This window comes from Schistosoma mansoni, chromosome 2, assembly GCF_000237925.1.
Source record: "Schistosoma mansoni strain Puerto Rico chromosome 2, complete genome".
Classification (NCBI taxonomy): domain Eukaryota; kingdom Metazoa; phylum Platyhelminthes; class Trematoda; order Strigeidida; family Schistosomatidae; genus Schistosoma; species Schistosoma mansoni.
Window position 1 is genome coordinate 13042892 of NC_031496.1, and position 15259 is coordinate 13058150.

Genomic DNA, 15259 nt, shown 5'->3' on the forward strand with positions numbered 1-15259 from the left:
CTTCACATCTGAGGAGAAGCATGGAATACAACGGAAAGTTTGCATGCAAGCAGACGATTTGGACGTCACAGATCACCAGTCATTCTATCCCACACAACACAACAAACAATTGCAAGTTAACACAGTCAGTGTTGAACCAGTTTCCATAGTAGAAAGCCTCATCATACACAAGGGAATACGCATGGTCACCATGTACAACACCCAGAACAACAACTCAATCATACTTAGTGGAGAAACTGTGGGAGAGGTGGAAACTTCCACGTATCTGGACAACACCATCTATGAATAAGGAGGATCTGATGCAGATGCAAACTTAAGGATTACCAAAGTATGAGTATCACTCCTACAGATGAACAACATATAGGAATCCAAACAACTGTCTGCAAGTAAACATCGAAATCACAATATTCATTATGAACGTGAAGGCAGTCAGTTATAATTCACGGAGCTGGAATTCGGAGAACTAATACAACCATCAACAATAATATACACGTATTTATAAACAACTATCCACGCTTGATACTCAATGTTCGTTGACCGGGTACCAATAAGAACAACCTACTGTGGTAGAGAACAAACCAACTTCTAGGTGAAGAGGAAATTATGGTAGAACGTTGTCTGTGGATAGGATATACATTGTGGAAATCATTAGACTGAATTATTAGGCAACCTCAAACTTGGAATCTTAAAGGGAAACGGAAAAGTGGAAGACTAAAGAATTCACGGTGCCAAGAATTGGAAACAGTTGTCAGAAGAATGAATAGCAAGTGAAAACAACTGGATAGGATTGTGCAGGATAAAGTTGGTTGGAGAATGTTGGTGGGAGGCCTATTCTCGTATAGGCAAAGTAACATGCATGGGTAATTAAGTAAGCCGACTGTAAAATAAACTGCTTTTTCCATTCTAGTATAATATGACAATCATGTTTTATCAGGCTGTAGACATATCTAACCAATAAATTTGAATAAGCAAATGAGACTGTATTGATATTGCTTGAACGAGGTTGACACGAAAAATGAGTGAAACCAGGTAAACATTCAGAAAATGAATTTCATATACAACCAAAAATGTTTATCGAACTGAAACATCTTATTATGGATAACACATATAATTTTGTTTAAAATACGATTTAGATGGATAAAATAAATTCCAATTTTCACTAACATCATTCTCACATTATTATAGAATGGAGTTACATATGGATTATCTAGGTAAACACTGAATTAAGCCAAAGTTAATTACTGATTTTAAGTATCCTATTAGTTATAAGTTATTATTTACAATCCATAGGGGTATTTTTAGCCTGAATAATAAATACAAATGATGAAAACTGTTTTTTTTTACCAAAAACATATAGATACTCAAGCATATATATATGTATATTTACGAATGTTACAATCAGTGTTCTACTTCAATTCTCAAGTTATTACGAGTACCTATTGTACACATATTCGTTTGTTCAGTTGTCATCATCAGATAAATACGTAATTAATTAAATGAAAAAAAATATCCCACTGGAATAAACAGAAACTCAATTTTATTTTACGTTACAATAAAGAAATATTTTAAGAAAGAAAAATCTTTTCCATACAAATCAATTACATTTTATATCATGATGTATTATCTTGTAACTAAGTAGGAAATAGAGAATAAAGAACAAACAAACACTCACACACACATATATATATATATAAATGTTTTTGTTCATCAATAAGTTAGTAACATTGTCATGTATGACAAATTATTATCAACCCAGGAATCTGATCCAAGGAATTCCTTGAAAAAGCTTGGATCAGATTGCCTGATGAAACGTTGGATTTACTTCAAATTCATTCGCTGAAGTTTTACAAATATGTTTCTTCCTACTTAATAATATTTCAGTTAATAATATTCATTGATATAATCCATATGTCATCTGTGACTGAGTGAATCGAGATCAGGGGGTGAAAAGTTTTTTAAAACAACGTAAATTCTCATAAATCATGGTTTATAAATGTAATTTATTAGAAGATTTTACCCTATTCAGTAATGTCCAATCCATAAGCTACTCATATATAATTAAGTTGAGGATTTGAAGTTTAGCAACAAATCCAATATTATACGACAAAGCCACAAATAGAATTTCGTACTTAGAACCGTTCAAATTTCGATTTCATAGACTTTTTATTCAGTGAAACTAGTTGTTTCCAATTACTCTTCGGAGAGTTGACTAATCTCACTTGTTACTGTCTAACACGTGAACATATAGAAACTCATTTCGAAGCTAATCATCAATGAGTAAACCGGTAATAATTACTTGCTGACACCCCAAACCATGACAGAACAATAATAAAGTGCTCAAGATCTTCAAGTGGTTCCATTTTCTAACTTTCAGTTCATGATGTAAATAAGTTTCCTAACCTATGGCTAAAGTTATAATAGGTATCGCTTATTTTTGGCACAAATAACTCTATTTAAAATCAATCAGTTGAAACAATTTTTAAAAAATGGATCATAATTTGTTTTCTATTTTTTAAATTAACTTCTTCGCTCTCTTTTCTCCTTTCTCTCTCTTTCTCTATTTCTACTCTTTTTGGCCCTTAAACATAGTTCACTTACATTTAACATAGTTACGTCTGTTATTTATTATGTAACCACTGAAGAATGAATAATAAAACGAAATTAATTTGAATTATGCATCCATTGTATCTTGCATGAGAATGGCAACAGCTAGACTGAAAATGAGACTTAAAAAAATATAAAATATATTAAATTAATCTACTCAATAGTCTTCTCATGTAATACATATAAGGCTTTTTATCATGCTAGTAACAATTGTATGGATATAAGGATTAGTTATTTTACTTCAATATCATCTCATACTTAAAATGAATGCAGATATTTGTTTATATTGTCTCAGTTATCGGGGATATATATTCTTCATATTTAACTCATATTAACAACAAATCAAGTCTAAACTTATCAATATTATTTTTCTTATAGTTAAACTAGGTCTGATTTTTAATTTAAAAACAATATAATGATTATCAGAAGGGGGTTTTGTGGAGATTTTAGTAATTTTATATAGTTGAGATCACTACTGAGGAGTTCTACAATAAGACGAAACGACCGTCCAGTGCTTCTAGGTTTTCCATGGTGGTCTAGCTTCAATTGACTCATGATCTCAACTATATAAAATATAATGATTCCCTGTAAATTTGTGAAGCTATGTAATGTAAGTGTGTAACGTAAGGTTGATTATTGGTGAAATTCTGTGACTATTAAAACTCCAAAAAATCCTAAAATGTGTGATTATTAATTTGCAGTTGACGAACGTTTTTTATTATGTTTACAGAAGTTTTTAGTCTTTCATCTACAACTATCTAAAGCTGTATTTTTAACCAAGGTGAAAATATTTTTATCATGTATTCTATCATTTTTGATTGAAAAATTCAATATACCATATATGTTCGAAGTGCTGAAGATAATAGGATACAACGATATCATTTATGTGCTTTTGGATTCAACCAACTGTTAAAAATAATATTAAGAAAACAATTTTTTATTCGTCTTACGAATTGTTACTTACTCCTGTTACCCTTCATAGAGGTGAATAGGCCTACCACCAGCATTCTCCAACCAACTCTGTCCTACACCATCCTTTTACAGTTGTTTCCACTTGCTATTTATTCTTCTGATGGCCGTTATCGATTCTCGGCACAGTGAATTCTTCAGTCTTCCACTTCTCCGTTTCCCTTCAAGATTCCAAGTTATGGATCGTCTTATAATGCAGTCTGATGACTTCCACAATACATGTCCTAACCACAGACAACATCCTATCATAATTTCTCTTTCACCTAGAAGTTGGTTCGTTCTCTTTCATGGTAGGTTATTGCTATTAGTACCCGGTCAACGAACATTGAGTATCGTGCGTAGATAATTTTTGCAAACAATTGTACATTTTCGATGATGGTTGAATTAGTTCACCAAGCTCTATTTCTGTGAAGTTGAACTAACTGCCTTCACGTTCATAATGAATATTGTGATTTCGATGTTTACTTGCAGACAGTTGTTTGGATTCCTATATGTTGTTCATCTGTAGGAGTGATACTCATACTTTGGTAATCCTTAAGTTTGCATCTGCATCAGATCCTTCTTGTTCATTGATGATGTTGTCCTGACCACCAAAAGAGGGAGAATATTTGAGAGTCAGTAGGCTTATATGACTCCATTCCTCACTTGGAATGCATGTGTGAACTGTCTTTCACTTTGAAGTGTAGTAGTTTGTCGAATGAATTCTGGATGATGTTGACGACTTTCTCAGACACATTCTAGTGTTGAGGAATGTTCCACCAGGTTGTTCTATCCACACTATCCAATGCATTTTCATGGTCACGTAATTTGATGTGTGGTGACGAGTTCTATTCACTTGGTTGTTCCTCGATGATCCGTAGTGTCGCGATTTGGTCAATACACAGTTAATGAGTGCGGAATCTGGTCTGTTGATCATGAATGATCATGAATGTGTGAGTACACTGTATCTTTGATGAGGTTTGGCAACACTCTGTTGTGAACTGTTCGTGGTATCGATAGTAGTGCTATGGGTCTGTCGTTCATGCTTTTGATCAGATCTCCTTTCTTTTGTGTCATGATGAGGTATTGTTCTTTCCAGAGTGTCTGTAGTAGTTGATCTTCCTCCTGAATCTTTTAGGATAGAACATGGAGCATGTTTTCATTTAGTGTTGTGTGTGATTTTAGTGGTTTAGCAGGTATGTTTTTAGATGCTGTTGCTCTTACATTCCTGATTTTACTGATGACTGTGTTGATTGTTTTGATTGTTGTTGGTGTGACATCAATGAGAATGTGTGTAGGTGCTGCTTGGATTAACCGTTAGTAGGTTATATTTGAGATGATGAAACGACCAGTTTCAGACCATCATTTATAATCTGGATGGTGTAGACTCCCATTTCATCCTCGTATGGGACTCTTTATTAGTGCGCATGTTATCCAGCACGCAAAACGCGAACCAAGGTACTTCGGTCTCACTCAAGATCTTTACTTTTAGACCACTGAGTCGGGATCCAACGGTGTTGATATCTCACTTCCACATTGTTCGATCCATGATCTCAATTAAAACGCAACAATTTCCACAAACCTATATAGTCAAAAAGTTATTATATTATGGAGCTATCCACGTTCTTGTCATCCTTTACTATACACCAAAATCATCATTTAAATTATTATGACAACAACAAAACTGGCAGTAACATCACAATAATTCGTAGCTCTTATAGCGTAGTTATAAGCATGGCTTTAATTGATTTATAGATGAAATAAACGACGATGAAGAAGGTAGGCACCTTCAAATTACGCATAAATAAAAAAAGATACAAATAAATATGGAAACATACGCATACAAAAATTCAAGCTTTTGAAAATGTAAAGCCTAAAATTAGTATTTTAGTTCATGAGATCATTATCTGATATGGTGTTTTGTGAGAAAATGTGTGATTATTTTACTTGACTATTATTCTTTTTCAGTTTTTTTTTGGATTCACGACAGAGGAACATGGATGGAAATTGACTTCTCGTCACTGACGACAACTGATGGAAGAATCAGAGTGAGGAGAATTCAAATGGATGATCGATAAGTTATCATCTCATCTTCATGAATACTAAATGAGATCACATGTATTTCTAAAAGTCGAGACTAGGCTAAATCGTGTTTAGAAATTGTTAATGAATAATTTTTCAGTGAATAGACGTCATTTATTATGAATTACATGAGTTTTAATTAACTTGCAAATTAGTCACCTAACAATTTATACATCAACACATTGAATAAAAATGGGCTTTGTTAGATTGCTTTGGTTTTTAGGTATTATTCGCCGTAAAACTGATTCTCGTCGGTACGCCAGTTGATGAACATCATCTATAAATTAAATCAGTTTACATGAAACCTCTTTAATAATACTATAGTTGTGTGTTCAATAGTAACGTATTTCAGTTTCCTGAGCTACTGGCAAGAAGTCGTGGTTGGGTGAGTTTAGGCATGTCGTAATTCGAACAGTTGTCATTGTTGTCACTGGATGGTTGATAGAAATGTCTCATATATTTGACATTTAATGACATCCGATGATACCTCAAAGTTTTGGGTTCGATCCCAGGAGGGGTCATCAGTTTTTACTGATGATGAAGCATACAATGAGATGAAAAAGTCATCCAGTGACCAAAACGATCTAATAATACCCCAACTGATATCATTACCTAACGGATACCACCGAACAAGTCAGCATAATTGTTAATTAGTGATTTGTAAATTTTTACATATGTTCGGTTTGTTATCTTTACTATACAAAAATGCGCACCAAACAAAGCTAACTAAAATGAAAAATTATCGATCACTCATTAGCTTTTAATGATTCTTCTTGGTAGAAAACCACCAAATTTAAATTATGGATATGCTACTGAAAATAGTAAATTTCGAACAGTATGACTTTGTTGTTTTAGTTAAACAGTATTAGCGAAATTTTGATTAATTTATTATATTTCAATGAAAGATGCTTTATATCACATGAGAACATCGATTCAACAATTGCTTATGGATTGAATAAACGTATTCGATTGCATCGCTCACGATATTCTACATAAACTAGACCATATTTACACTTAACTGTTGACTATCATAATATGTTATCAAGTCGGTAAATAATTAATATTTAGATTTGCAACGGATATTCGTTGTTGAGAAATGTTAAGTAAATGATATCTTACAACAGTTAAATTATTACTTCTTCTCATTGAGATAATCAGACAAAGTCGAAGATGAATTTCACAGACAATGAAATGTATCAACAACATTTGAACTAAATGTCCTACCGAAAAGTACATCATTTCATTGAATTAACATTTCTTTAGATTTTCAGTGTATACAATGTTAAAGTTTATCATTGATCGGGATTGATACACTGGTCAATGGGGAATCATTTTATTAGGTATTTAATAATAAAAAAGTTATAAATGGCAAATAATTACGACCGTACAACACGAACGACGTTTTTATAGGAATATTTTGGTAAGAGTAGATACGAGAAGCAGATTACGACCATAACCGCATGCGCCGGTTCATGACACGAATAATTGTTGCGCGTTGGTTATCCTTGACTTTGACGAGGATCGGTGAACTGTTCGACATTCAGTGACCTGACTGCCGGATAATTTGGCTAGGTCCCAGTGACGTTTTACTGCCTTACAAGTTTCTTCTGAGATAGAAACCACAAATGCGTTCACTTGTTTAATGAAGGTTCCTTTGAACGTGTTGGCACCAGCTGTTTGATGAGAAAGATGAATCCGGTAGTAATCCGGGTCAAAACTGAAACGTAGAGTGGCTTGAAAGAATGTTATAACACTATTACAATCTTTAATCATGGGCAGTCGCCAACGAAGTAGAATAACAGACGACAAAGATGCCATTTACTTTTCATAATAGTGATAGGAATTTGTACACTTTTCCAGAGATTATTATTTTAGTAAATAAAATGTTCAAATATTTTCGTCAATTAACAGATTTTTCAAACGATCCCATTGCCAGTTATTATCAGTTCGTCAATCGAAATGTTTCCTTAATCATCTCAACACGGTGTTAGTATCGTGTAGTCACTAGGACAAGTGATGACACTGTTACTAGGTTAATAGTATTCCATTATTGATCATTTACAAGACTATTCTACAATAGTTTAAGTTTCATGTGAATGGTTTATTCGGACTTTTGTTTTTGTATACTGGAGCATAGTTTTGTTTATGCTAAACTCTTACAAAATAAAAAGTTTTTATTTATTATTTACACAAATCAGAAATTGGATTTAAGAAAAAAAAATTGAATTTTGATAAATAATAAATAAATAGATTTATTTGTTTAGTTCCCGTTTATTTTTTCTCTAAGAGCAAAGATGAAACAATAAAAACACAAACTTAGAATATACGAGATGGATACAAATAAATGTAACTAAACAAATACAAAATAGACTCTGAATGGTTGTTTGGTAATAAATAATAAGAATTCACTTAGTATTACTTGTTTGAATCTTCCCATTGATGTTTAGGACTGCAACTGGTCAGTCTCTAATTGGTATATGTGCATATTGTGAATTTAAACTTCACCTCATTTCACAAGCAAGTGGCTATCAGGACTTAGTAGCCAAGTGGATAACGCGACGGCGCTTAAAGCGAAAGGTACTGGGCTCGAGTCCCAGAGTAAACATCAACCCTGAGATGCAGGTACATCCAGCTGATGAGTCCCAAATAGGACGAAACGCGGGTCTTAGATTCCACTGCTAGACACTATCCATCGTTGCTTAAAATACGAAAAAATGTTTTTTAAAAAGAATTACGTATATGTATTTATAATAAAGCCTTATTGTTTAGTTCATAGATAATATTATAGTCTTTCTTTTTGTTGAGACTTGGTCACAATTTTCAAAAACTTGTAATAGTTATAATTTTTTTGAAAGAAAAATAACTAGAATACAAACTAGATTCAGGACTTTAAATTAATATAAATCAACCTAGTAATTAAAATTACAAATTTATCTGATCCTTATATTCAATCAAGTAAACAATGATAGATGTCACTATCAAGATTTATGTTGATTATTTCAATGAAGCTGAGCGTTCATTAAATTGTCAATAATAATAATAATATATTAACGATAATAATAATTAATTTGTAATATCTCAGAAAGTAGGAAGTTAAATATCTGACACTCAATATCTAAGCGTTAGTCTTCTTTTACAAACAATAACTTATTCATTTTGATAGTTGAGATCATGAACCAATTGAAGCCGTCCAGTGCTTCCAGGTTTTCTATGGTAGTCTAGCTTTAATTGATTCATGATTTCAACTATCAAAATTACTATAATATCCACAAAACCTCTTCTAATAATAATAATAACTTAATACCTTTAAACTGATACAAGATTGAATAGTTCAAGGAATATATCAACTCAAATATTTCATAGTTATAAATACATTAAATCATGCTAATATCATGTGATGATATAGAAACTTGTGTTAAATTGAAAAATAAACTGTTATTTATTTTATGATAAAGTGATATAAACAAAGTTATATAATACCAGTTTAATAATTTTCTGCTTATTGTAATAGTCACAAAGGAAAAAGCAAGATTCTCAAATACAACATGGAGAACGCCAACTTAATCACACTTGATGGTGAAACTCTGGAAGAGGTGGAAACATTCACGTACCTGGGAAGCATCATTGATAAACAAGGAGGATCTGATGAAGATGTAAAGGCGAGGATTGGCAAAGCAAGGACAGCATTTCTACAATTGACTAACATATGGGACTCAAAATAACTGTCAACTAATTTCAAGGTGAGAATCTTCAATACGAACGTCAAGACAGTCCTACTGTACGGAGCTAAAACATGGAGTACTACTCCATCCATCGTCAAGAGGGTAAAAGTATTTGTAAACAGTTGTCTACGCAAAATACTCAACATTCACTGGCGGGATACTATCAGCAACACCGTTTTATGGGAGAGGACAAACCAGCTTCCATATGAAGAGGAAACTAAGAAAAGACGTTGGAAGTGGATAGTACATACATTGAGGAAATCACCAAATTCATCACGAGGCAATCCCTTAATCGGAATCGGGAAAGGAAGTGGAAAAGAGGAAGGCCAAAGAACACATTACGCCGGGATATAGAAGCAGATATGAAAAGGATGAATGTTAACTGGAAAGAACTGGAATGGATTGCCCATGACAGTGTTGAATGGAGAATGCTGTAGAGTGGCCTATGCTCCTCCACGAGGGGTAACAGGTGTAAGTAAGTATTGTAATAGTATCGTTTTATTATTATTATTATTGAATGTTTACTTCATCAAATAAATCCCATATGAAGACAAAACTAAAATATTCAAGGTCAAACTTGAATGTCCATAAACATTTTACTTGTTTTGTTAATTTAATCAGATCTATTATTGATTTGTTCTTAATATAAACTAACTTTAAATAATTCAAATTACTATTGAAGACTATCTACAAATTAGGCAACATAAACCTAAGACATCATTATTTAATTACTTGCTTACGCCTGTTATCCCTTATGGAGAAGCATAGACTGCTCATTAGAAATTTCCATCTGACTTTGTCTTGGGAAGACACTTTAAAGTAAAATAAATATATTTTGACTTTTCTTTTTAGTTTATTTGATATTTCAACTATTTAGTTGTTCACGTTTTTGATTGAAATACAATATTGAATTGAATTGTCAGTTAGTTGTTTGATAAAATAAAGAAATTGACCCTTAGCTTTTATTTTCGGTCTCGCGAGCAAGTGTAACTTTAATTAATATGATATTTACAGCACAGAAAACGTTAAGCAAGTGAATAATATAGACGATGTATAAACTAACGGGTTACTGAGTAGTCATCAATGTCATTTGTTTAGTTTTTAACTGTTTAGGTCTCAAAGAGAGCATCGTTTCTCTTATCAAGTTATAGTACGTACATCCAATATATTCGATACTCTTCTATAACAGTCATAGAGAAATTGAGAACGAAGAACGCAGTAATTTAGTTCACGTTGACTATGATGAAAAGGAAAAACACTATAAAGTAAGCAGTAACGGTAAAGAACTGAAGGAAACTACTCCAAGTAAAAAGACATTCATTCTTAATATATTCACTGTGCCGTATTTGACGGAAGTCTATACTGCTTAAAGCTAAAAACAAATTATTTTTTAACGTTTGGGAATTTAGAAATTGGCATAGTTATTAATTTTTATATCACACACCCTAAACTTCGATCGATATTACTATGTGGTATTTATCAGTCTCTTTCGTATTTAGAGCCTGAATTTTGATAGAGGGGTACATAAAGCTAACGAGTCCTAGATGATATCAAATTCAGGTTCAGAAGTTTACTAATCGTGAGTCTATACATGAGCATTGTTTTAATTTTACTGAAGAAAACGCACGTGATATATTTTTTTAAGCGGTGTTATTCTAATGTTTTACTAATAAAATGTCTTCTACCCATAATATTATGTCTCACAGGAAGACATATGAATGGTATGTGTTGATGTGTATAAGGTTACATTTCTTTTTATATATTTCATCCCATTTTATGCATTGTAGGTTGCATAAATTCGGCGAATTCAGATCACGCTTTGAAAGTAAATAAAAAATGTGTTAATTGTTGATAATTTACGTGAATCATAAAGTGAGTCAAATACCTAATACACTCAATAAATTCCCTCAATGATTTTATTCAACTAATCCATGTAGAGGTATTCTAAATCAAAAATGTGTATCTAGCTAATCCAAAACAAAGGGCTATAATGTGCATGTTTTTATTTGACTTTGTTGTTTACCACCCAAAAAGAATCGTTTATTTATTCATAGTAATTCATTTGAAAGGTTTCTGTGTTAAACATCGTTAAATCACAATTTAAGGTGAGGAAAGGTTCTGTTTACAAACATACATATTCTTGAGGCTATAAGAGTGTAGTAAACAGGGGAGCATGTCACCAGAACTTTGTCAAATAACTGAAACAAACAATCGCGAACATCAAATCAAGGTTTATTTTGAATAAATTGAATTATATGATAATTGGTACATCTACAACGAAAAATAAATTTACATTTATCAGTCCTAAGTTGCTAATTAATTTCAAACTGTATAATAACGCACTGATTACGGAACCAAATAAGGAATAATAAGTTGAATGCCATTATGCTGTCATGGGTTATATTTGCATCCAAAAGTTTGAAGCTAAAAATAACTGACCGTAATTTAATTTTTCGATGGATAAAAGGAATCGAAATCGTGTATCTTAAACTTTAGATCGTCATTCTTATTCAGTGACTGACCGATAAGCCCCTTCTAAATTTTTGAAATTTGGATCTAAACCTGAACAACGTTTTGAGTGATAAGGATCAGTTGTAAATATCATATTGCAGCAAAAGTTTGTAAATATTATGTATTGCGTAACAGTATGAAGCCATTTATTGAAATAAATAATTCCTTGTTTATTACACATAGTATACGCCTAATGACTGGACTTTCTAAAATATTACAGTAATTATTCGCTTAAATCTGGTAATATGGTCTCAGCTGAATTAACATCACTGAACTTTGAATAGTTGTAACTACACTGGATTTACACAAAATGGACACTAGCAGTACTTAGTTACATTTAGACTTATTAATTAAGTACATTATGGAAATACCCCAATTTAATCTGTTGTAGTTAGCTTTACTGAAGATAATGTAGTTAATTTAATACATAAATCTAACCAATTAAAAGTGTAAAAAAACCCAACTAGTCACTCTTATCAATTTGTAAATTATTAATATAATTTAGGCTTTCTCTAAGTGGAATTAGTCAATAGTCACTCTTCTAAACAAATTAACCTGAAGGAGGAATTGTCAATACTCATAGTGATACAGTCAAATTTAGTGAAGTAGAAAGCCTACACCTTGGTTTCTTCTATTGATTCTCACCAAACACAACAAAAACATGATCTAGAGTAATATCAAATAATCCATAGAAAAGTTATATTAGCCAATACAAACTGATTAATTCAATTTACAAAAATCTCAATAACAGGCACTAATGAACTCTGACAAGCCTATTAGGTGACATAGTGCTCTGGTGTTTTAATTAATGCTTGCTTACTATAAATGTCAGAGGGGATATCAACATAAACTCAAGTTGGTTCGGTGGTAGACGATAGACTTCTTAAAGTTATTTGGTTGTTAGTGTTCAATGTAATAAATTTATTATTCTGCCACTACATGAAAGTACTATGTCTGCCTGATTGGCATATTTTCTCGCGATGTATGACAACCAATATAGATAGTTACTGCCGCTCTTGTATTATGATGAACACAGTAAGTTTGGATCATTTAGTTAGGAACCTAAAAATGTTGTGGATTCAGTCAATTAATTATGAATCATCAGTTTGCTGATGAAACTTAATGAATGTCACAATATATCACGAATGTTTCTCAACTGACTAAGGAATGCCATGTCTTCAACCTAAACATTTTGATTTCGATTATGTATGAGATATGCGTGTACATACAGCTATCTAGCACCCCATGGTTTCTAAATGTTATGTTACTAATATTGTCTAGTGAGATGTGCTGTTTTCAACTTTAACATTTACAAACCAATGAACTAAACGACACCACATTAATGATCTTATTTTTTGCATACAAACATGAATTTATCGCTAAACACATTGGGCTACATACATGTATACACAGGTTATTGTAAATAATCAAACAATTGAAGAATATTTACCCGCCTAAATTTGAATAAATGTATGTATACATTTTTAGTTTTATGTTGGAATTGTGACAATGTCTATAATTTAATATTATTACTATTTTTGAAAGTTGGATGGGGGGAACTGTATTAATGCTGACAACAACATTTCCGTTACTATCTCGGAACTTGTTTTGCGGAAATGTAATGGATAGCGAAATTTTGAACGAAAATCAAAGAAATAAGCAACAACAACAACAACTCAGAAAGTGGATTCAACTGATCTAAAGGAAAAGGGAAATCATGAATTAAACTTGATTTTTGTTTTATATTTTATTTTGTCTTTACAGAATAATCTTTACATAAAATCAATAAATGAATAATCTATTATTCTTACTGTAAAATAATTTTTTATTTTTCGTTTTTCTCTCAGTCGGTTTTGTTTTACTTCTACAGACTTGTTTTGAAAATTCTCTTCATAAAAACCCATGATACATAAAATGATGCCAATACTGGTAATAATCAATGAAATAAATAAAGCGGACAAAGTCAGCTGTTCTAATATGGATAGGAGGTGGTTTATAGAGTTTTCGAAATTTTTATAGTTTAAATCATGGACTGATCGAGCCCTGTGCTGAGGTCATAGATGGGAACTACTGAGGAGTCCCATGCTAGAGCGATATTTAAAAGTTTTTAATGATGGTTTGGCTATAATCAATATGTGGTCTACGTCATATATGATTTAAAGCAGTACTGATTTTTTAAAACTAAAAAGTTAACTACTGCTACTCTGCAAAATTGATGTGAATTAATCCAAGCCTGTTAGATAAATTGTGAAGTATGAGCAGGGGATTGGGATGATCTGATATTACGAGATTTCCTTTGGTTAAAAGGACTAATAATAAAAATTAAGTTCAACTAAGGAACTATAAAACTCAGGGATCTACTATCAAACGATTATTTAATGGTATCATTATATTATCTCAAATGTAACCATACAGTTAACTTGTAAATTATTATCCTAAATTTTACTGTCCGTAAATTGACTAGATACCTCTCAGTCACCTTAGGATAACAAGTACATTGGTTACATACCTATCAACAATAACTAATTACAATACATTAAAGTTTCTATATACATACACGGGAGTTGAGAGTTAAATCTGAATAATATTTCTAGCAGATAGACCGAAAGTTTAAAAAACCAGTAGATTTTAATGGACGGTCGATCGTTGGCATGTACCATAAATGCATTAACACACTAAGTATTATGGTTATAGCGGATATCATGACGGTTTCGAAAACTCTTCTGTTAATGAGACTTTAATTCAAAATTACTTAGATAAAGAGATCGTATGACATTTTTCCTTTTTCAGTGGACAAATAATTAGTTCACCACATAAAGATAGATTGCCTAATTTTATTTCATCTGTATGTGGAATTGCCTGATAAAAGATTCTACTTCATTATTGGATAAACTGGATTTAAGACTTAGCGAATTCATTACAAACTTTCTAAATGTCAATATTCATTGATGAGTTAAAAATAAAAGAGTACAGTGAGTGATTCTATTCTTGAATATCCAATGAATACTAGTCATTATTTTAACATGTATGTAGCTTTTAACGTTTCCATTCAAATGCCTTTTAACCTACTTTAAGCCTTTTTATTTCATCTATCTCATAGGCAATAAATCATAAAATCTCACCTGAATAAACCACATTCAAGTATAAACTGTTAATTAACTTACAATTTTGCAAATAATAATATTTTATATTCAAATGTTATATACATAAAATTAATATACAATCGTATTAACTATCCAATTACAATCAATTTATTATCTGATCAATTTGTATCTTCTTGTTATATACGTATTAAATAGATAACATGACTAGTTGAAACTATAGTTCACTTCTCAAACAATTTATTTTTTTTCACTTGGTATTGCTTGTTTAAATCTTTCCATTAATGTTTA

The 15259-nt window shown here is 31.7% G+C and overlaps 1 protein-coding gene across 1 annotated transcript; it reads left to right on the plus strand.

Moving 5' to 3' along the window:
* Nucleotides 1-13416: 13416 nt before the first annotated feature.
* On the plus strand, nt 13417-13569 carry Smp_201480 (uncharacterized protein; the record flags this gene model as incomplete). The annotated part of the gene is made up of 1 exon (XM_018795744.1): nt 13417-13569. The coding sequence occupies one exon, from the start codon at nt 13417-13419 to the stop codon at nt 13567-13569; it is 153 nt and encodes a 50-aa protein (XP_018650025.1).
* Between the last annotated feature and the right edge of the window lie 1690 nt (nt 13570-15259).